At 35.3% G+C, this 23,923-nt stretch overlaps 1 protein-coding gene across 2 annotated transcripts in view; it reads right to left on the minus strand.

Annotated features, from left to right (window-relative positions):
* CENPE (centromere protein E) overlaps positions 1-23,923 on the minus strand; it is an 82,471-nt gene that overhangs the window by 49,778 nt on the left and 8,770 nt on the right. The window contains exons 9-24 of one of the 2 annotated variants that reach the window (XM_078069035.1): positions 22,840-22,891; positions 20,563-20,650; positions 20,090-20,219; positions 18,937-19,056; positions 17,577-17,735; positions 14,499-14,643; positions 13,730-13,818; positions 12,257-12,424; positions 8,013-8,087; positions 7,664-7,783; positions 5,434-5,556; positions 5,185-5,350; positions 4,637-4,791; positions 2,772-3,086; positions 2,391-2,660; positions 2,075-2,233 (exon numbers count right to left, since the gene is read on the minus strand). In XM_078069035.1, the coding sequence (XP_077925161.1) occupies positions 2,075-2,233; positions 2,391-2,660; positions 2,772-3,086; positions 4,637-4,791; positions 5,185-5,350; positions 5,434-5,556; positions 7,664-7,783; positions 8,013-8,087; positions 12,257-12,424; positions 13,730-13,818; positions 14,499-14,643; positions 17,577-17,735; positions 18,937-19,056; positions 20,090-20,219; positions 20,563-20,650; positions 22,840-22,891 (2,334 nt within the window). The remainder of the gene's footprint in view (positions 1-2,074; positions 2,234-2,390; positions 2,661-2,771; positions 3,087-4,636; positions 4,792-5,184; positions 5,351-5,433; positions 5,557-7,663; positions 7,784-8,012; positions 8,088-12,256; positions 12,425-13,729; positions 13,819-14,498; positions 14,644-17,576; positions 17,736-18,936; positions 19,057-20,089; positions 20,220-20,562; positions 20,651-22,839; positions 22,892-23,923) is intronic. The other variant, XM_078069036.1, reaches the window with a different exon arrangement.

Below are 23,923 nucleotides of genomic sequence, written 5' to 3' on the forward strand. Positions count from 1 at the left end.
AAAAGCAGCTAAATATTGTATTGTTGTATCTTATTTTCAAACATCTTTTCAAAAAACCTTCCCCTAATGAAAGTGAAAGTTATAAATTTCAAATCAAGGTAAAATGCCTTTGGCTCATTTGATTGATCCAAACTACATATAAGCTGAGAACACAAGATATAAAACAAGTGAAAATGCTTTTCTAGGAGAGAAGTACTGAAGCATAGGGAGAGAGTGGGAAAGCTTTTCCAAGGCAAGAATACTGTACCCCAGGGTAAATGGGGAAAAAAAGCTCATTATATAGAGTAATAGCATATAAATCTATATAGATATTTATTTATATAAGTTGGAGCTTACTGAATTATTCTGAAGCAGTATTTGTTTTTATTTAATAATATGTCCATCCTGATTTTTCTGTTTGCATATAATATGCAATTTTAAAAAATTTTATGACCATATGACCCAGTTGCATTATCTATATACATACATACATATTATATATACATATACTATGCCAAGCTATGGACGTGTGAAAGATTATTTCACCAGTCTCCCACTGATGAATGTTTTAAATTCCTAGTAGCAAATATTCTGGAATAAATAGTATTAAGTGCATAAAATTGAAAGGCAGTATAAAAAATCCTGTTGATAATATATATCAAAGGCATTTTTGAAAAGTAGAAATGTATATAGTAAATGAATCCATTGTATAAAATTATAGGCAATCACCTGTTACAGACTGAATTTTGTCCTCCCAATATTCATTTTGAAGCCCTCACCCCCATGTGACTGTATGTGAAGATAAAGCCTTTAAGGAGGTAATTAAAGTTAAATGAGGTCATAAAACTGGGGCCCTAATCCCATAGGATTGGTATCCATTCATTCATTCATTAGGCTCCATGCCCAGTGCAGAGCCAGACGTGAGGCTCAAAATCACAACCCTGAGATCAAGACCTCACCTGAAATCAAGAATTGGTCACCCAATCGACTGAGCCACCCAGGTGCCCCAGGATTGGTGTCCTTTTAAGTAGAGGAAGAAACGCCAGTGCTCTTTCTCAGCTTGAGCACAGGAGAAAGGCCCCGTGAGGACACAGAAGGAAGGTTCCATCGGCATGCAGGGAAAAGAAGACTTAACAGAAACTAAATTTTCTAGCACCTTAATCTTGGACTTCTAGCCTCCACAACCAGGAGAAAGTAAATTTCTGTTGTTTTAGCCAGCAGTCTTTGATATTTTGTGATGGAAGCCCTAGTGGACTAACACATCTCTCTTAAAACAAAAAAACAAACAACAAACATCATTAGCATCTCCTAGTGTTTGTTGTATATAATTAAATAACCAGTTAAGACCTTATTCTCCTAAGGTCTCAGGACAAAATGAACCATATTACTTAGAATAAATTAAGGTGAGATTTAAACACCTAATAGTAAAAATTATAGCACAAGCCCTAGAAACAGGCATAAATAATATATACACATTGATTTTATAGGGATCTCTAAGCAAGTTTAATATATAAAATCTGACATAAAACAAATATTTTAGACATAGTTAATAATAAGCAAACTTTCTTAGAATTCAGAGGGGTTTTTATTTTTATTTTTTTTAAATTGTTTTTAAAAGATTTTATTTGTTTATTTAATTGACAGAGAGAGAGAGAGAGAGAGACAGTGAGAGAGGGAACACAAGCAGGAGGAGTGGGAGAGGGAGAAGCAGGCTTCCGGCCGAGCAGGGATCTTGATGCGGGGCTCGATTCCAGGACCCTGGGATCATGACCTGAGCCGAAGGCAGTCACTTAACCAACTGAGCCACCCAGGCGCCCCTTCAGAGGGGTTTTTAAAGACATTTAAAATACATTAGGCCTCAAAATATCAGCTTAAAGTTTGAACTAATTTTTGCCTTTTTTCCCCAAATTGATTGTAAGCAGTTATATCTCAAGTTATTTCAAAGACATCAGGTTTATGTTCGTAAATTATTGTTAGTTATTAGCACTGTGAATAATAAACAAGATTGAGATTATCATTATGTACTTAAGTGTTTGAGGTAAAAGAGAAAGCTCATCTACACATATATAAAAACTTTGATGGAAACACCATTTACCTTTTCCTGGAATTCATCCTTAGTTTCTCCTAGGTTTTCCTCTGTATGCAAATTCCTGGAAGTTTCCTCAGAAATTTTCATTTTTAGTGTGTTAATTGTTTCTTGGTGTTGTTTCAAAGACTCAAGAGTATTTCTTAATTGTTCTTGGGTGTCTATATTCTTTGTCAGAGAAACAGAAAACAATGTCCATTAGAATAATGTGAAACAGTGGAAGTAATTTTGTAGTGGCTACCGGACCATGAATTATAAGTGATGGCTCCTGTCCTGTTTGTAAAGAGGCTCTGAATTTTCAGAGTTTACTCAGTAAAAGCCTTACCATGTTTACAGTATCCTGAATGTCACTTTTGAGTTGGTCCCTCTCAATTTGCAGGCTCTCCTGGAGTTGTTTTAGGTCCTCCTTTTCTTGGGTTAAGGTTCTTACTTCTACTAAAGTTTGTTGAAGTTGCTCAGCGATCAGTGTTTTTTCCTTTTCCATAGTTTGCAGCCTCGAATCTCTACTTTCTAATTGTTCCTTCAGCTCTTCCACTTCATTTAACCTTTTTTGACTCTCAGTTGTTTTCTGAACTTCTTCAGATTTGGGAGAAAGCTTTAAAATAAGAAAAAGTAAATGTGAAAAGCAGAGCATTCTATGGTATATAAATGGAAGCCAAACCCCAGAAAGTTAAAGATCGCTCCCTAGAGGGTGTCTTGTACCAACCTCTGTGTTCACAGCATCCAAACTTAAACCAAGTTTTTGAGCTTGTTTAGAGAGATTCCCTATTTCCTGATTCATTCTTGCATTCTCCTCAAGGACCATCTTATACTTTTGCTCAAATTCAATATGATGATTTTTAAAATCTTGGAATTCTTGATCAGTGCTTTTGTAATTCAACTGGGTAATTGCTAGGTCATTTTTAGTTTTCCCAATTTCTTCAAGTAAATCTTGAATTCTACTTTCCTTTTGAACTACTTCAGAAAACAAATTGTCTCTTTCTGATGTTATTACACAGAGCTCTTCAGATTTATCATGCATCTATGGAAACGAAATAAAATTTAGCTATGTTAGCAATGTATGATCTACTGAAGCAGTTTTCAGGAAAAAAAAGTTTCCTCGGGGTGGGGAGTAAGGTGGGGGAGGGGGAAGACATTGAAATTATGCAAAAATTTGACCAAGGAAAGGCAACATTTTTATTGTCACCATCCTTTAACAACGTATTATCCTCTTTAAATTTACCTTCAGTTTTATTTTCTATTCTCTTTGGGTTCTAGCAAGGATTGCATGGAGAAGGATACTCAGTAGAAACACTTTATTTCAGGATGTGCCTTTATTTCCTTATCTATCATTCTAAAGTATTTTCTAACCTCTTGGTGTGTCATTTTATGTTTCGTCTTAGAATTTGACACATTTTTTCCCTAAAGCCTTTGAATGTAGCTCCAAATTCTAAAAATGTGATCCCTGAATAATTTAGTTAAGCTTTATTTGAATTATTATTTAAATAAACCCTATCCAGCTTATAAACAGTAAAATCACCGTGAAAGGTAAGGTAGCAATGGTGGGAAGAAGAGATGCGAACTTAAAGCAGAGGCTAAGGACAGGGGTAATACAGCAGGGTTGTTTCAATCATGGACTTAGGACAGGAGGCACATCTGTGTAGCTCAGCTACTGGCTTCGTAACTATTTGTTGAGCTAAAAAACAGCACCTACTTTAAAGAGTTTTTAGGATGACTAAATAATGTTGCTAGAGTTCTTTAGCATGATGTCTGCCACTTGGGTCTTCAAACACTTGTCAGTTTTATTTCTTTTAGAAAGGTAGAGAGGAAGGAAAAGCTGGCTGATGATTCACAGGTTTGTTCACTGGCCTGCAAGATTTACACTGACCCCTAAACTTTATCAGTCCCCTCCCTTACATCTCATTACGTTTTTTTATTCAACATAGTGATGGAACTAGTACCAAAAAAAAAAGGTTAAAAAAAGGATGGGCCATAGAACTCTATTTAAAGATTTTATTTTTAAGTAATCTCTCCATCCAATGTGGGGCTTGAACTTACAACCCTGAGATCAGGAGTCCACACTCTCTACTGACTGAGCAGCCAGATGCCCCCATTGAATTCTGTTTAAATCATTTTTTAAAAAATTTATTTCAGAGAGATAGAGAGCATGGGGGTAAGAAGCAGAGGGAGAGGGGCCAGCAGACTGCACTGAGCCCAGAGCCACTGCGGGGCTGGATCCCACGATCCCGAGATCATGACCCGAGCCGAAACCAAGAGTCAGATGCTCAACCAACTGAGCCACCCAGGCGCCCCTAGAACTCTGTTTAAGTGAAACATTTGAGGACTACAGAAATGGTTGTTACATGGATCAAGTTACTAAATATACTGTTAAATAGGCTTTGAAAGTGTGTTTTCTGGTAATACAAGAAAATTAGAGGAGGAACTACATTCATTTCTATTCCTAACAAGTTGAGTCATATGTTTACACTCTCTTGACTGCTACTTTAAGATAAACTAGAGCAAGACATTTAAAGTGCTATTACAAAGGTTTTTATTTCAAAAGAAGAATTATTTGCTTAAAAATGTGTTTACCTCTTTCCTCAGCATTTCTACTTCTGAGGGTAAAGATTTCAATGCTGAGAGCAAATTAACTTCTTTACGCAAAGCTTCATTTTCTTCAACTTCTTTATTCAGTTCTTTCTGGAGGTCAGTAACCTTTCTTTCCAGTTCCAAATTACAGAGCAAATCTAACATTTTGGGTAAATTAACACAGCATGCAGTTATTGGGACAATCTAAATTATATGCAAAGTTAGATTATTTAATCAGACTATATAAAAATTTATTGAAGAGTCAATGTTGGTTAACAGGTAATCTAACTGTTAATAGTTCTTCAATCAATTTATGAAAATCAGGTCCAATTTATTTGAAAAATAATTCCTAAACCCTTATTAATTGGAATTCCATGGAAGCAGTTATAAATACTGATCTCAAATAATATCGAAACTCATTATTAGGCTATTAAAACAATCATATCAGAGGATAATATATTTCTACCCATTGGAATATAGTCGCAAAATCCTTCAGGTAGGTTTCTAGACAAAGTCAGATCTGCAAAGAATTAAGTGAAATTATGAAATACCTTTTGGAACTTTGCCATCTATAAGGGAGGTGAGTTTTGTTATTTCATTAAAAGAAGATTGTAATTCTTTCTCCAGATCCACTTGCATTTTCTTTTTTGCCTCCAGTTGGCATTGATATAACTGAATATCATTTTCCATTTGCTTGTATGTATTTGTAAGTTCTTTCTGTTGAGAGAAAGATAGCAAATTCACAGAAATGTAGTGATTGTAACAACTATTTTATTATAAATATTACAGGAAACAGTTACCATTTTCTCTTTCAGCTCCAGATTTTCACTTCTAAGAAAGGCTGATTCTTTCTTGGCATCAAGGGCTACAGTTTCAGTATCAAGCAGAGTCTGTTTCATTTGTTTTATGTCTTCAGTGCTTTCCTATACACAGGACAAAAAGAATTTAGTGAAATATGCTAATTTCAAATGTCTATTTAGGAAAAGATGAAAAGAAATAATATTTTCCATAATAAAAATATTTTAAATATTTATTTATTTATGAAAAATTGGCTATATTTTTCCAAATTATAGAAGCATTGTATAGACTGAAGAAATTTGTTATTGTTTAAAAAAGGTTAACACAATTGTTGTTCAGCTAGCTTGTTAAAATTTCCTATGTATTTTTAAGTCATTCTAAAATGACTTAAAATGACCTGCCATCTAAAAATGGCAGGTGAGTAGTTCATAATTAAAATTAAGGATATGAAATCACAAATTACAAAGAAAAAGACAAAAAAACCAATAGAAAAACAGAGAAAAGATGAACAGGCAACTCACAGAAGGGAAAATGCAAATGATTGATAAATACATGAAAAGATCTCAGTCTCATTTTGAGAGAGAAGTGGCATTTTAACTTTAGCTTACATAAATTCAACCACATATATCCTTGGCAGAATATTAATGCACAAATGAATGAATGAATTGGATGAATAAAGAGAAAGAAATAGCAATTTTTAAAAAGTGGGCAATTCTACTTGCCACTCTATCAACAGACACTCCTGGATTATATGAAAGTGCCTTTCTTCCCCCTTTCTTTAGAACAGTAAGATTACTTTTACAAAGGATCATTTGTCAGTTAACAGAAGAGTCCTGATAGAAGGTAATAAAAAGTACTCTGAAAAACTCAAATGAAAACAAAAGAAGAAAAACCAAAATTTCAGCTTGAAACTGCTGCCTTCTTAAAAAGAGTTAAAAACTAGAATCAAACTGATACTTTCTTGAAGTAATCAGGAGGACTGAAGGCAAATAGAATAGAAAGCAAGCAGCAAAAATTAACAATTTCATCATGAAATTCAATGTTATTTAATGCCATATCTTTTTTTTTTTAAGATTTTATTTATTTATTTGAGAGAGAGAGCATGCAAGAGAGAGCTCGAGCAGGGGGGAGGGGTAGAGGCAGAGGGAGAAGCAGACTCCCTGCTGAGCAGGGAGCCTGATCCCAGGATTGATCCTGGGACTCCAGGATCATGACCTGAGCTGAAGGAAGACGTTTAACTGACTGAGCCACCCAGGAGTCCCTTAATATCATATCTTATACCAACTAAAATCATCTAGAGCTACAGTTTCTGAAAAATACCAAACTGTTAAAATAGTTATTTAAATTATAATGAGAATGCATTAATATTAATGAAATTTATAAAATCATGCTCAATCGCATGTGATATGTACAGTTTCAGTTACTTATCAATACCAACATAAGTGCTCACCTGGAGATACTGACTACATACTTCTGCATGCATTTGCATAAAATAATTGAAAAAAATAATAAATTTTGAATTACTAATTTTTTTAATTTTTTTTATTTTTAAAATTTATTTATTTGACAGAGAAAGACACAGCGAGAGGAGGAACACAGGCAGGGGGAGCGGGAGAGGGAGAGCAGGCTTCCCGCAGAGCAAGGAGCCCGATGCGGGGCTCGATCCCAGGACCCCGGGACCATGACCTGAGCCGAAGGCAGACGCTTAACGACTGAGCCACCCAGGCGCCCTGAATTACTAATTTTTTTTTTTTTAAGATTTTTATTTATTTATTTGACAGAGAGAGACACAGCGAGAGAAGGAACACATGCAGGGGGAGTGGGAGAGGGAGAAGCAGGCTCCCCGCCAAGCAGGGAGCCCGATGCGGGGCTCGATCCCAGGACCCTGGGATCATGACCTGAGCCGAAGGCAGACGCTTAACGACTGAGCCACCCAGGCGCCCCTGAATTACTAATTTTTAATGGAAGCTCATCCTTAACTTACTTATATTCACTCAAAGAACGATATTCTCAACTCTCTATGAATGATTCTTTATCCGTAAAATGGCAATGATACTAACAGTCCCTCTTTTACAGAGTCATAGACAAGATTAAATAAAATACTATATGTAAAACAATTACAACAATGCCTGGCAAACAGTAGGCTCAATGTAAGCTCAATATTGATAATAATGATGATGGTATACTAAAAATGCCTACATGATTAAACAACAAAATAAACCTGATTTTTACCGATGAGTATGACAAGTCCATTTTCATGTCTTCTGACTTCTGAGAGTCTATGTATTTCTGCAGCTTCTTAATCTGGTCTTCCCTTTCTCTAAGCAGCTCTACTTTTGAGCTTAGTTCATTCTATAAGAAGTACGAAACAGAAAAAAGTGAAATGTATTTTCTTGGATTTAAATTTTAGGGGATAAAAAAGAACTTACATTTAATAGTTTAAACCGTTAGTAAAATTTAAAAAGTTGATATTTAAAAAACAAAACGTTTCTTCTATTTTCTGAAATCATGTTCAATTACGTATGATGTACATTTTATAGTTCTAGTTCCTTATAATAGAAATACCAACATAAATGCTCACCTCAAGATCTTGATTATACACTTCTGCATGCTTAACTAAATTCTTTAAGTTGGAAATTTCATGAATTAGTTGCATCTGTAAGAGCATGTGAACAGGCAACAGAGCAAACCACTGGTTAATAAAGCAAAAAAAAAAAAAACAAAAAAACCCACCAAAAGATAGCATTTATTCACTGCTTCAGAATCACCAAAACAGTAAGAAGGGATTAAGAGATCAGTTGTTCAAGCTACTGTTACAGAGCATCTCATTATTTGAAGATATAAAACAAACAGAAACCCAGTAAGTCAAACAAAAAATCCTCAAACCCCACAAAACAAGCAAACAAGAAAAAAACCTCAGCATGACCCAAGTAACAGTTATGTCACCTGTTAATAATGCTATAATAATGTCAAAAGCAAATTAGTATGCATCCCTTGGAAGATATAAACTGGTAATCAAACTTTAAAAAACACACTTTTAATAGATTTTTGTTTTGGGGAGGTTCAATGCAGAAATGTTATTTATTCTACAAGATATTTTGGTTTCTTCCCATAAATTAGCCATTTAGTTTTACACTGGCATACTTTTTAAGGATTTGTGTTTTAGAATTTAGGTCTGGATTAGGGTAGTTTCATGTGGTGCCTTTACAATAATATTACTGTTCACTAAAGCTACAGAGATATGTATAGGATTATCAATTATTACCTTATTGATTCATTCTATGGAAAATGATGTTATTGCTTTATATTTTTTAACTGTCTAAAAGTATAAAGAATACTTAAAAATACATGTGTTTCTATTAAAGTTTCCTTTCCATCAAATACCTGGAGCATTAAATATTTGAGTACTACATACATTTGTGTCAAAACACGTAAATGACAACTTACCAGAGATAAACATACTTTCTCTTAGAATTATGAAATCTTCATAATTCGGTGAGTCCTTAAAAAGTAAAGGCAAGGTGGGTGGGGGGATGGGGTAACAGGGTGATGGGCATTAAGGAGGGCATGTGATGTAATGAATACTGGGTGTTATATGCAACTGATGAATAACTGAACTCTACCTCTGAAACTAATGATACACTATATGTTAATTAATTGAATTTAAATAAAATAAGATTCAAAAAGAATAAAAAAGTAAAGGCCAATTCTAGTAGAAATGTAAGGGATTTACGAAAATAGCATCTTGTTTAAGTAATATTTTCTGAATATTTAATTCAGTCCTAACTAGTTTACATTCAAACTAGTGTTGACATTCCTATTTTAGGTCAGCATCATCCAGAAATATTATGTGAGCCAAATTAGTAATTGAAAATTTCCTACTGGCTGCATTAAAAAAACAGAACTAATTTTAAAAATATATTTGAACCTGATATATCCAAAATATTATCACTTATTCATGTAATCAATATAAAAAACTAAATAGTTTACTTTTTTTTTTTTTCATACTTAAGTCAGTTCAAATTGGCCGCACTTCAAGTACTCAATCATCACATGTGGTTAGTGGCTATCAACTGTTCAGCAAAATTTTAGACATTTGTGTTGGCTATAATTTAAATTGGCTCCATCTTTTATCTTTTCTTTCCTGTTTCTAAACTTTGTGCAACAAAGTCACATTTACCAATAAAAAATGAAGGGGGGTAAATTGGAGGGGGAGATGAACCATGAGAGACTATGGACTCTGAGAAACAAACTGAGGGTTCTAGAGGGGAGGGGGGTGGGGGGATGGGTTAGCCTGGTGATGGGTATTGAGGAGGGCACGTACTGAATGGAGCACTGGGTGTTATATGCAAACAATGAATCATGGAACACTACATCAAAAACTAATGATGTAATGTATGGTGATTAACATAACACAATAAAAAAAAATAAGGAAGAACTAAAAAATTAATCTTTATTTTAGAAAATAAACATTTAGAAAGAAAACTTATCTCACTTCTCATTTGAAATAGCACTTTAAGTATTATTTCTAATTAATGGAGAAAGATGAACTTTTGTAAAGCTTGGACTGTGACTTCCTAATGAGGTATTATTTAAGATGCTGAGTATAAAGAGAAAGTATATGATATAGTCAAAAGTTAATTGGCTGCTACATAAAAAAAATTACATTTCAATTTATGTAATTTTCAGCAGGTAAAATAAAATATTTAATTCCCTAAGACAAAAACCTCCAAGTTATTAAAATTCTAAAATTAATCAAGTTAAATCAGGTGGAGGGTTGGAATTTCCTTTGTTCCCTGAGCTTGATGAGACTTGACTTTGTTTACCCTTCCTTCTAAAAATTACTATTTAAACATCCTGTATTTCTATATTCCCATTTGAAAATGATACACAGCTCTGGTGATTTATAAGACCATTAGGCAGACCAGGGCAATGACCACATGTCCTAAGGCCATAATTTGAATTTTACCTCCTTTTTGGCTAAGCTTTTCCCAAAATGAAGGTTTGGGAACATATTTTACTGCATACACAGACTTACATCTTTAGTTTAAAATAGAATGGAACTGCCTTTGGGCAGAATAAGTTTTTATTACTTAATATTTTAGGTTACCTTATAGAACCTAGAATTTTAGTTGTGTCCAAGTAAAGATGAAAAGAATAGGATTATTTTCCCCCTTGACTGTGGTTAAAAGGAAAAAAAAGAATCAGGATGTGAGAGTCAAGTCATTTACTCTGTGAGCTTCAGTTTTTATTATTGAATATATAAATCACGTAAAAAACTTTGAGAATTTATTGCTATACTTATGCCCAAAGTTAATTTTATGTCATATTATTTATAACGAGTAAGACAGAATTAAATGACACTGGGAGTTAGAAGGGGCCTTGGCCAGCACCTGGTTCAACCTCCAGGGTGGAGAGAAACAGGAAGTCCGGAGAGATTCCGAGACTCACTCAAGGCCTTGTATCCTACTTGGAAGCAAGTTTGGCTCCAGAGACCATGCTCTTAACCATGACACTAGACCACCCCCTTCCTTATAAAACTCAGTGTTTATTGATTGACGTCTACAGGTCAATATTCGAATTTTGTATTTTGTTAACATGCAAATTTTAAAACAAGTTAAATGAAACCCTGTGGAGAACATACAGACTTTGCATCTTAGGATATATACCCATGAAATGTAGGATTAACTTTAATTTATAGGTAGAATGGAAATAATACTTTTGGCACTGAATTGTTTCTTTCCTTATTTAAAAAAAAAATTTAAAAAAAGAGGGCAAGAAATGAAACAACAATACCGAGGAAAAAGCATTGTGTCCCTTTGGGCCATCCTCACAGAAATCTCGGAAATAGCTGCAAATTAACTCATGTTTTAACTACACCAGAACACTGGCTCTTATTTTGAGGGTAGGGGAGTTATAGATTGCTTCATAGTCTTATAATGGCTACGGATTCTTGTTCCAGAACAATGGATATGCATTCAAAAATTCTGCAAAATAATTTTATAATGTCTGTGACCTCTAGGTTAAGGAAGGTCTGCTCTAAGAAATCTCTTGAATTTCTTGGGACAATTTCTAAGTATCTGAAGTCTGAGTGTTTCTGGATTGGGTTCTCTTAACATGTAGCTTAATATTATATATTTAGAAAATTTAAGTGATCTGTTTCATTTCTAATAATTTCATTACTAGTATTTAGTATTAGTTACAATAATTTTCACAATAACTCTCTGATACGGAAAAAGACATGAGCAAAATCAGCTTCCCCAGCCTTTCTAATAATATTCTAAATATTTAGGAATATACTTTGTAAAGAAAATGAAATCCATTAACACATAGTATCCATGCATAAAACATTCAGCCAGATAGTAAAATTCATATTGGTCTCAGCAGGAAATGGTTATACTCTAGACAGTACTTCTGGTGTGCTCAACAAATTAATGTTTGAGAAAAATAATTAATATATGAATTACTTCTTAAATTCTCTAAATTGTGTGTACACATAGAAAATGGTTGGATTCTCCATATGTCAACCTTAGAAATAAACATCTTTAAGAGAATGATACTTCTTTTATTTATTTTTTTAAAGATTTTATTTATTTATTTGAGAGAGAGAGAATGAGAGAGAGCGAGCACATGAGAGGGGGGAGGGTCAGAGGGAGAAGCAGACTCCCTGCCGAGGAGGGAGCCTGATGCGGGACTCGATCCCGGGACTCCAGGATCATGACCTGAGCTGAAGGCAGCCGCTTAACCAACTGAGCCACCCAGGTGCCCAAGAATGACACTTCTTTTAAAAGTGTGGTTTTATTTTCATGTTTCCGTATCTCTTACCTCCTGATCTTTTTCTGCTTTTCTTTCTAGAGCCTCAAATTCATCCAAATCATTCTTTTCTTTTAATTTCAATTCCATTTCTTCATTTTCTCGTCTTAGTTGTTCATAGTCCAATACCAGATTATCATAGTTGGCACGAAGTGAATTCAGTTCACTTTCTAAGTTTTCCTATTGGAAACAAAACCAGATTTTCAAGTTGGAGAGAATTCTAATCCTATATTGTTTCCTTACTAAAATTTGGATTAGTCAAATAGTTTAACCTGAAATCATGTAGTTAACTTAGGTCATTCTCTTCTTCAATATCTTTCTAATGGTTTAGCTTGATCCAGGGTAAAATAAAGGATGTGCATTTTGGTAAACTAGCTTAGAAGACTATTTCGAAAGGATTGAAAAAAAAAAAAGATCATATAAACAAGTGCTCTGCCTATATCTAACTGGGAAAGTTGTCAGGAGTAGGAGGCTGGGGAGGTAGGGTGCATCCCGGGAAGTCCACTTGACCATAGATCCTTATGCTCCTTTGTTATGAAGCCGATAATTTAATTCTCCACCTGTCTGATGCCTGTTTTATTTCTTAAATAGGTCTGAATTTTGGAAGGGAAACAGAGGTACTATTTATTGACCTCTAAAACTCTAAAGGCTATGTTTTACCATACTCAAAAGAGGCCTGTTTCTGTTTTGTATACTATTATGAGAAAGAGATAAACTGCAGGTTAAAAAAACAAAAATTAACACCAGGGATTTTCCAAAAACAACACACTTCTAGAGGATGTTTTAGGGACATAAAAGCATTTTAACTATAACACCTAATTTTAACTAATACAATGGTTAAGTAATGATAATAATTCCCAAGAATCACTGCAATTTTATTCTAAAACTAAAATGAAATTTTCTTAACAAATACATTTATAAAACTATACTGTACTTTTTTGGACATTAGTAGCCTAGAAAGTCAATATGGACTCTATACCTAGTGAAGTATTCACCATAGTATTCCCTAAAGGTTTGATAAAACCACACATAATACATTTACTTTTATTTTTCAGTATGATTTGGCAATATTACCCCCTCCCTGCTGTGTCATTCTTCTACTATATGCCTGAGAATTTTGACACTTTAAAAATCAGCCTTTATTAAAACCCTTACGGGATTATGTAAGGAAAAACAGAAACTAAAAAAAAACAAAAAACAAAAAACCAAAAAAAAACAAAAAAAACACCCATAGATACCAAGATTTATTGGGAAAGAATTAGACGCAAATGTTTACCTATTACCATACACCAGCATTACAAAATTTTTAGCTTCCTTCTACGTGTCAGTTATCAGTTAGGAGTGTAACGAGTAATTAGAACCAAAACTGTTACTAAAATTAAGTCAGAGCGAGTAATGTGCTGCTACAACAATGTAAACACCAACAAAAAGTGAATTTTAAAAAGAGTGAGAGATAATGTTTTTTATAAAATACATTTAAGTTACCTGACTTAGTAGCTTTGTTGCTGGATTCCACTCTGTCTCATTTAATGTATCAAAAGTATTACTGAAAATATCAGACTCTGAGCAGAAAGCTAGAATTAGGGGAAAAAGAAATTTATCCATAAATATGTTTAATAAAGTTTCTTAAAAGTCAAAGACTAAAAAAAAATCTGATCGGAGGTAATAATAAGCTCCAATTAGCTAACATGTGCTCAAAATATGAATGCCAAGAATATATTAACAAAAGATATGATCATTTATAATATTGTATGAATTAAGATCCCTGGTTAGAATTAGTAATAAAATACTCGATCCTTGATACAATATAGGTAAAAGGACAAATTCTGAATTTGAGATTTGATCAATGTAAGTAGATTTTAAAATGCCCTTTAAAAATACTGCTAATGTTGGAGACATTATTTTGAAACATGCCTGTGTAATGCTACCCTTTCAAAATTAAAGTTTAAGGCAGATGTTATATGGATACTAATTTATATTATATGGATACTAATTTAACTGGATAATGATTAGAACAAAACCAACAATAAAAATGTCTTGTGTTTCAACTAAAGTGTATCATTCTTAAGAGATGTGAAAATAATAGAGAATGTTCACTTTCTTAAAATCACTAATTTTTATCATTATCTCCATTGTAATTGCATCTAAAATGCATACATTTTATTAAATGTGTTTATCACATTAACTGAGTTATAAATAAAGTAGTCTTTACTGGGATGCTTTTGTAATTAAAACCAGCTAAAAAAGCACTCACATTCATCAATTTCCCCCACTACGGTTGCAGCCGCCTTACGTGCTTTTGCTACATTTGTTGACATATTAAATTCATTTATATAATTTGAGTCCTTCATTTTGTTAATTTTGCCAAGGCACCAAGTGACTCTTCGTTTTCTTTTAGCCTAAGAGGAAAAAAATCAAAATTACCTCAAACAGATCTGGGCTCAAACATCGTAAAACAAGGGAATTAATTTATATTTCTTGGAAACCACGGACTTGGTAGAATTCTTTTTAAGCCTATTTTAATATCCTATCAGTCTAAGGATGTCATGAGAAAACAAACTTTTAAAATCAGTGTTTAGGGGCGCCTGGGTGGCTCAGTCGTTAAGCGTCTGCCTTCGGCTCAGGTCATGATCGCAGGGTCCTGGGATCGAGCCCCGCATCGGGCTCCCTGCTCCGCGGGAAGCCTGCTTCTCCCTCTCCCACTCCCCCTGCTTGTGTTCCTTCTCTCGCTGTGTCTCTCTCTGTCAAATAAATAAATAAAATCTTTAAAAAAATAAATAAATAAATAAAATCAGTGTTTAACCCTATAAAAAATTTGATGAAACTATCATTTAAAATTCATGTTTTACTTTAAAGTTTCCCTACAAACTTTTCTGGGACTTAATTGAAAGGAATCGGCTGACTCCCACCCCCCAAGTGATCCAGTGTTCTCTAGCAGGGAAGCTGCTGCTGCCCACCACAGCTACCAAAAGCACTTTGGGGTGTCCAGCTCTGACTGGGAAGGGAAGACAGATGGTCTATTTGAACTTCCTTCAGCGAGTAGATCTCCACACAGCCTTCACAATGCCAGTCTCTTCCAATGCAGTAAAGCTAATGCCTTCACCAGGGCTCCTAACCTCATTGCTCCTCCCCTTGCTCCCTGGGTTACCGATTCATCTGTTAGCCTCACCAGCCCCCTCTAACAGCTCGATGAATGAATGCTCCAGCCTCTCCATTTGCTTTTGATTTTTTTTAAAAACAAACCCTTCACTCCTTACTTCTCTCTAGCTACAATTTTCTTTCCATTTCTCTTTCGTGCTCTTCCTCATCATCCGTCTACTCCTTCATCATCCTTTCAGGAACACCTCTGTCTCCTGGTGCTTATCCCACCACTCACTCTGCTTTGCTGGTTTCTCTTCCTCTGCTTGTGTTTTTCCATATTTCATGGCTACCATTCTTCTCCTGTCCCTCTAGGAGGTACAAGTACTATCTCATCTTACTTGATCCTCCCAACTGTCCTATTACTACATCCTTTTTATAGGTGAGCTGATCTATAAATGATCCTTTTTTCTATCTGAGGCCAGTCCCCTCTAATGTGCTCATGATCTCATCCCTTGGGGTCATCTCAACCCTCTGTAAGATGGCTTTCACTCCTAGCACATAGCTCAAATTGCTTTGTAAATGAGCTTGTTTCCAAATCCAAAAAATTGTCTATATTTATCTTAATTAACTTCTCAGCAGAATGTGACACTGCTGAGTGCTACCCCTCTGAAATATTCTCTTCCCTTAGTGACCACAACTCATCTGGTTTCCTTCTTAACTCTAGAGCGAATCCCGGCTCCCTTTGGGATTCTTCTACCTTTATCTAAAAGTCGTCCTTGGGGTCTGGTCTTTGGTCTTCTTTTCATTCCCAACATGCTCTCAGAACAAGCCCATCCATTCCCACGACTTGACTTTGGATCTGCAGCAGCTAATGCCCAAACTGATATCTCTACCTCACATCTTTCACCTGATTTTCATTTTCATTTTCAATTGCCTGAAATCTTAAACTGGAGATGTCCCAGATAAAACACTGAGCAGCTGCACTGCTCTTCATTCAATGTTCCTTAACAGTAAATACTACCAGCTACCCAGCAATGTTTGCCAGTCATTCTGGATACCTCTCTCTCCCTCTCCCTGACCCCCACATCTAAGCAATCACAAAGTCCTGTTGAGTCTCTCTCCCACATAGCTCTCCAACTGATCTGTTTTTTTTCCATTTCCAGAGTCACAGTCCTTGTAGAACCCCAACCAATCTGATGCACATAAGCAGCCATTCCTTTCTGAAACAAAATCATGATCATGTTACCTATAAGACTTTAGCTTGCCCTTAGCATAATGCAATGTTCAAATCCTTCATTGTGATTTAAAATTCCCCTGCCACCAAAACATTTTAAGTCCAAGGGATACATTATGTTGTTTTCACTACTCCAAGCTTTTGTACATGTGGATCTCTTCCTGAAATAGTCTTCCTTATACCTTCCATTGGGCTGTTTCCTATTCATCAGTCAGTCAACAAATAGCACTTGGGATGTCTTCTTTATACCTAGTATGGTGACTTGAACATAATTTCTATTAATAATATTATCTTAAGAGCATATATTTATTGAGGATTTGCCCTGTGGAAAATGTAGTGTTGAGCACATTCTATGCATTATTTCACCTAATTCTCACAACAATCTTACGAGGTGGGAATCAAGCTATCTCACAGATAAGGAAACTGCAGCAAAGTGGATTTAAGAAATTGCCTAAGGTAAAGAGTTAGGAATTGACAGCACCAGGATTCAAATCCGGGGAGTCAAGCTCCAGAGGCCATCCTTTTAATCATGATACCATCATAGACAAAAAATACCTACTGGGCTAAAAAAAAACCCCTAACTTTGGTAAAAACAAAAAGTACACATACTGGAAGTCAGAATTTTGATCACTATGTTGATCTATATTCTAGATCAATTTTCCCAAGATTAATATTTGTTTCTTTAAATAGAAAATATTACCACATACCCTAGACACTTATGGTTCTCAATCACCTGATCAACTTCATTAGAATTTCTTAAGAAACATATTGTACATAGATTCCTTGTCAGTATTTTAGATTTCTTGAATTAGGATCTCTACACATGGGATCAGAGATCCTTATTTTTAATGAACCTCTTAGGTTTTACTAATGTATAGGCAAACACACAAAATGTTCTGGGTTTTCTGAATATACTGTATCAAAGGATAAGAAATGCATAACTATATAATAAACATATAAGAATACCAATCCTAGTCTCTGTATACCAAGTCTGAGTTGTCATCTTTTAAATTTTACCTTTAATTCCTGTTGTGATGTGAGGGAAGAAGAGGTCACCAGCATCCGTGTTAAGTTCTGAATTTTCTCAATCTGTACTTTTTGAAGCAAATCTTTTTCTTCCAAAAGTTGGGCCAACTGGTCTTTTTCCATTGCCTGGGCCCGAGTCTCCAAAGAAACCTATAGAATGTAATATTAAGTTATGTTAATAATAAATGTAGCTAGATTTTAAAACCTTGAAAGTAGCTTAAAAGAACAGAATATTAAATTTGTATGTGGGGGCTCTTGGGTGGTCAGTCAGTTAAGCGTCCGACTACTGATTTCAGTTCAGGTCATGATCTCAGGGTTGTGATAATCGAGCCCTGCATCAGGCTTTACTGAAATGAAATATACCCTACCTACAAAATACTAACACTATGGCAGTTGCCATCATCAGTAATTTCTCAAACCTATAATAAAGTAAAATACACATTTCTTCCTGTGTATTCTAGATGCTATATATAAGATTATAGCAAGGCTGTTAAAGCAATTCTAGTAATTGCCTAAAAATATATAAATGATAGGCAGAGAAGTTATAAAAGCAGAGGCTTGAACACCTACGGCAAAAGAACAGATGTTCTCATAAGACTTTCATTTGATATTTTAGGTCATTTTATTTTTTTAAATTTTAGCTCATTTTAAAAAAGATAACCAAAATATAAGATTTTTATAAAATATGAAACTGTAATGGTTAAAAGAAACAAATTACAATGACAAGTGATTATGCTACCTTATTAGACTTTATCTTAGGGTCAGAAGAATTCAAGATAATGTGAAAATACAAAAATTAAAGTTTTAAGTAACTACACACGGTCTTTCTTATTAACCTAATTCCCTATCTTTTTGTGACAATTTAGAAAGAATGTCTCTACTTGGCTCATTTGAAAATCTCAAATTTTGCCCTTTGGAAATAAAAAACAAAATCTAGAATAATTTCAAGAAACCAAAGTTTTCAGTTTATAGTAAATTAAACTAAAAAAAATTTTTTTTTTTTTTAAGATTTTATTTATTTGAGGGAGAGAGAATGAGAGACAGAGAGCATGAGAGGGAGGAGGGTCAGAGGGAGAAGCAGACTCCCCACCGAGCAGGGAGCCCGATGCGGGACTCGATCCCAGGACTCCAGGATCATGACCTGAGCTGAAGGCAGTCGCTTAACCAACTGAGCCACCCAGGCGCCCCTAAACTAAAATTTTTATGAGGTGATTTCTCCTTACTTGAAAGCTGTTTTAAATTTAGGTTACAGACCTCAGGTTTTGATGAATTAAGAACCTCTGGGCATTTGGGCAGATCTTAGTTCTCCATCTGACCCTATTCTTTACTGAAATACATGGTTCATACATACCTCCTCTAACTGTTTCTTAAGATCCATTATTTCTTTTCTGTATCTTTTCAGGAGAGCTTCATCACTTGATACCTCATTCACATAAGGAGTATTCTTCATGTATTTGGCAGTGCTGGCAAACTGGGGAAAAATACAAGAGTGTTACGTGTTCAATATAAAAAATTAATTTAATTGATAATATTTAGGTTTCTTATAATTAAATTTTATAAAGAAAGATCAATACTCTTCCCCGGTGGCTTAATACTTTTGAACATGGAGAGTATTCTATGTCCTTGTAACTTACCCCGGCTTCTAGTCTTCAGAAGAGCGAAGGAAATATCTTGAAGATGGATGGATGCCAACAGAGAACCTACAAACACCGGCTTACTGGAATCCCATCCACCCTTCAAAGTCCAGTGCAGCTGCCCCCTCTACTCTGAAGCTTTGCTTCCACTTGAAAGTATCTCTCCTTCCTCTGAACTCTATTCTACTTATTAATAGTTAATTAATCCAGGCAATCACATTGGAAGACCGGTCTTACCTTCCCTCTAAGACTATAAATTGTGAGGTCAGGGACTGTACCTTTTATCTTTGTTTCTCTGACACTACCTTGATCCAGTGCTCTGTAACTATTGAGAACAACATTTCTTAGAGTGTAAGTAGCAGAAGTAACTGTAAGTAGGTCCATGAAGGTGACCATTAAATAATACTGAATCCTTGATTGAGACAGCTGTTCTATTGACATTTCTCATTTTTCCTTTTTTTAACAGAAAATGTAAGCCTTAGGCTCAGAGCAAAGGCAAGCAACAATCAGCTAGCAGGAGTTCAAGAGTTATTTTGTTATAAACACACACACACACATATTTGTTGAAAATGATACTAGTTTTTCATTCATGGGACTGAGACAAAGTTTCCTTCTACAATAAGTAGAAAAAGTGAGTTTTTTTTTTACAGAAAAATAGTATGATAGTGTTGGATGTGGCAAAAATTATGGAGGTGGGATATGAATGATTGAAATTTGGGAAAACAAAGGAATACTATTTAGTAGGCAATACATCAGTTTTATTGCAGCAGGTATGTTATGTCATTAAAAAAAAAGATACCTAATTTTAGTGGGTAATTTTTTCTGCTTAAAGATGATTTTCCCCCATATTGAAATAAAAATCAAACTCACCTGTAGAGTAGTAAGGGTTTCATCAAAAGACACTGGAGTAATTGTGCAGATAATACGTGTCTTTGCATTTCCTCCCAAGGAATTCTGGAGAATTCGTGTTAATTTACTATCTCGATAATTTATGAAACCACTTAGTGAGAAAGGGGTTTGGGGAAAAAAACAGTAAGAATTTTTATACAACAACAGTGGTTGGTTTTTAATGCAGAACCTTAAATTAGCTACAGTTTAAAAATTCTTTACAGGTTACCTGAGGCAGATCAAAACTACTAACTATATCATATTTAAGATAAAAAGTAAATTTAGTAGGTCACAGTCATATGTCTTAGAAGCTAGGCATGCTCACAGAATCACAAAAGCTTTTTAATACAGGGAAGAAATCAGTACATTATTTGAGTGTTACTAAAGTATTACAATTTTCAACCTCACGCAAAACATAAGCATCAATAAGTAAATGTACAATGGAATAAACTTACCCAACTTGTCCATCACTAAGTTTCTTGATCACTTGTCCCAAAATAAATAAACTTCTATTTATATTACAGCCTTCCTTGAGTCGCACACCTGCATTTATTAGGCAAATATGAAAATGAAAGTTGACCCCTGTACTAGATGATGAACTTATTTATCAGTAAGTTATAAAAGAAATGAGAAATTAAAGGGTCAGATGGTAAAGTCTGTGCTTTGGATTGGATCTGAGCCCACTTTCTTCTTTTTTTTTTTTTTAATGTTTTATTTATTTATTCATGAGAGTCAGAGAGAGAGAGAGAGAGAGAGAGAGAGAGGCAGAGGGAGAAGCAGGCTCCCCGCCCAGCAGGGAGCCCGATGTGGGACTCGATCCCAGGACCCTGGGATCATGACCTGAGCCGAAGGCAGATGCTTAACCATCTGAGCCACCCAGGCGCCCAATCTGAGCCCACTTTCAATGCCTCTCTCCCTATTCCTCCAACCTATTAAGTAAACTAGAAATGTTATCACCTGAGAGAAAGAGCAAAAAGAAACAGATGGCTAAGGAAAAATAAAATCAGAGGGAAGAAAAGTTCATTTCCTAAAAGAGTCTGTCTAACTCCTCAGTTCAAATCTGTTTTTGTCCAAACCTCCAAATATAGGCAACTATTGACTTTTTTTTTTTTTTTAAAGATTTTATTTATTTATTTGACAGGGAGAGAGATAGCGAGAGAGGGAACACAAGCAGGGGGAGTGGGAGAGGGAGAAGCAGGCTTTCTGCTGAGCAGGGAGCCCGATGCGGGGCTCAATCCCAGGACCCTGGGATCATGACCTGAGCCGAAGGCAGACGCTTAACGACTGAGCCACCCAGGCGCCCCTAGGCAACTATAGACTTAACAACAAAATTAATTCCTATAGACTCACAACCAACAAAGTTCTAATTTTTAAGCTCATATGCTCATATGGCTCATATATCACCAAAAAAAAAAAAAAAAAAAGTACACTGAAAAGCTCTCTCCTACTCTTATGCTCCATTCAAACAGTTCCTATCCTCCTACCAGGAAACCACTTTTATTAGTTGACTCTTGCAGAGATTTTTACGAATACAAGTTCACATACTTTTATTTCTTCCTTTTCCTTTTTACACAAATAGTAGCACATTATATATGCTAATTTGTACTTTGCTTTTTTTTTTACTTGGCAATATATCCTATCATTAAACACTGGTGTTTTTCACTCTTTTTTATAGCATAAAATTCCACTGTATGGATGTATCACAATTTATTCACTCAGCACCCTACTGAGGGACACGTAGGTTTTCAATCTCCCACATATACAAAAAGTACTACAACAAATAGTTTTAGACAGCTGTTATTTCACAGGTGCATGATTCAGCTGCTGCTGTAATATTTCTGCTTAACATGCAGGCTTAAAACACGAGCAAGTATTTCTTGTTCACAGGTTGTAGGATCCACTGGTTTGGTGGATATAGGCCATGCTCAGATGAGTGTCTCTGTGTCAGGCTGTAGGAAATTGACATAGAAAGGTCTGACATCTTCATGATTTCAAAACTTCCTGTCTAAGTATGCTTTTCCATGTGTTTAAGTATTTGATTATGTCCTTTAGGTCTGTTTTAAAGTTTTCTTTATTTTGGCCTTACGTAATTTTTGTTGAGTTTCTACCTAGGTATTAGATCTCTTAAGTCATTATTGTAAATGGATGGAGTCTTTTTGTAGACTAAATATTCGAACTGGTTGTTGTTTGTATTATGAGTTATTAATGTCTGTATATTAATTTTATACTCCACCACCTTTCTGAATTTCCTTACTAATTATGAAAATCTGGTTTTCATCGCACTCTCACAAGCTTTGCAGCTATGCAATCTTATCAACTGCATAGTTTAGCTTTTAACTGATGCTATAGTAGCCTAGATAATTTGCCAGATATAGGAGCTGCTTTTAAATGAACTTAAAAATTTTTTTTTTGAAATTTTTGAGAGAGAGGGAGAACACGAGAGGGGTGAGGGGAGGGAGAGAGAAAATCTCAAGCAGGCTCCATGCCCAGTGGGAGCCTAACACAAGGCTTGATCTCACAACCATGAGATCATGACCTAAACCGAAATCTAAAGTTGGACACCCAACTGACTGGGCCACCCAGGTGCCCCCAGATGCTGCTTTTTATGTTAAGGACTTTCATCACAAAATTACTATCTTTATTAATTTCTAAAGTGCAAGGTAGCACTTTTTTTTTATTCTGTAAAAGAACAAGATGACATTGAGACCAATACATTTATGAGTTTCCATTACCTTCAGCGCCTGTTTGAGCAGCTCTTTCACTGCCTGCAAGGTCAACCAAATTCTGTAAGATAGATGAAAATAAACCTTTAGGAAGGGTAACTTGAACTAAAAAAACCCAACTACTGAAAGAACAATTTTTAACACACAGTCTATTTGCATACTCCATTTGGATGCTTGTCTTTCATTCCACTGTTTAGGCTTTCCCCTTTCTGAGTCAGATTGATCTATATACCTTGTTCCTTCTTTATAATATATCCTCCATAATGCTGTCAGAATAGCTTCTCCATTTCCTACACAAAGTTCAAAACCTTACTAGTGAATATGATACTTTACAATCTGGCACTTGTGTTGCTCCAGCTGTAAATCTACCCATTACTCACTCAGAATTCTAGCTGACCTACTCACTATGCCCTAAATGCCTCACGTATTTCTATGCTTCCAAGAGCTACCTTTTGCCATTCCCTTTGTTTAATCAGTCCTAATGTTCTTGTCTGCCCCTATTCCTTATTCAGGACCAAAGATGATTGTTACCTCCCTAGTAAAACTTTGCCACCTTCATCCGTCCTCTCCCACACCTTGAATGAACTGCTCTTTCAATCATGTACCCAGTGGTCTTTAAAGATACGACTTATGCTTTAGCACTTCCTGTGCTGAGCTAGTCATTTGTGTCTATGACTACACTGTAGCATCTTTAAAAGCATGGGCCTCTTCATTTCACAAATACTATTGACAAAAAAGTGACTGCCCGTCGTGCTCCAGGCAGTGTGTTAGGTGCTAGGGATATGACAGTGAACCAGACAAATAAGTTCTCTGCTCTCACAGAGCTTTTATTCCACATGGGGCAGGATGGGGAGAGGAGGACATTCATGAGAAATGAGAAAAAGACACATAAGAAACACATCATGGTAAGTGTAATATAGGTAATTTAAGTAGAGTGTCAGAAGTGGAAAGAGGAAGGTACAGAGCAGGTGCTTCGGACCAGGTGGTAGGAAAGGCCTCCCATTAAGCTAGGATCGGGAATGACAGGGAAGAGGGGCCAGCCATGCAAAGATCAAGGGAACCATACTCTAGGTAGAAAGAATAGCCTGTACAC

This window comes from Halichoerus grypus, chromosome 3, assembly GCF_964656455.1.
Source record: "Halichoerus grypus chromosome 3, mHalGry1.hap1.1, whole genome shotgun sequence".
Classification (NCBI taxonomy): Eukaryota; Metazoa; Chordata; class Mammalia; order Carnivora; family Phocidae; genus Halichoerus; species Halichoerus grypus.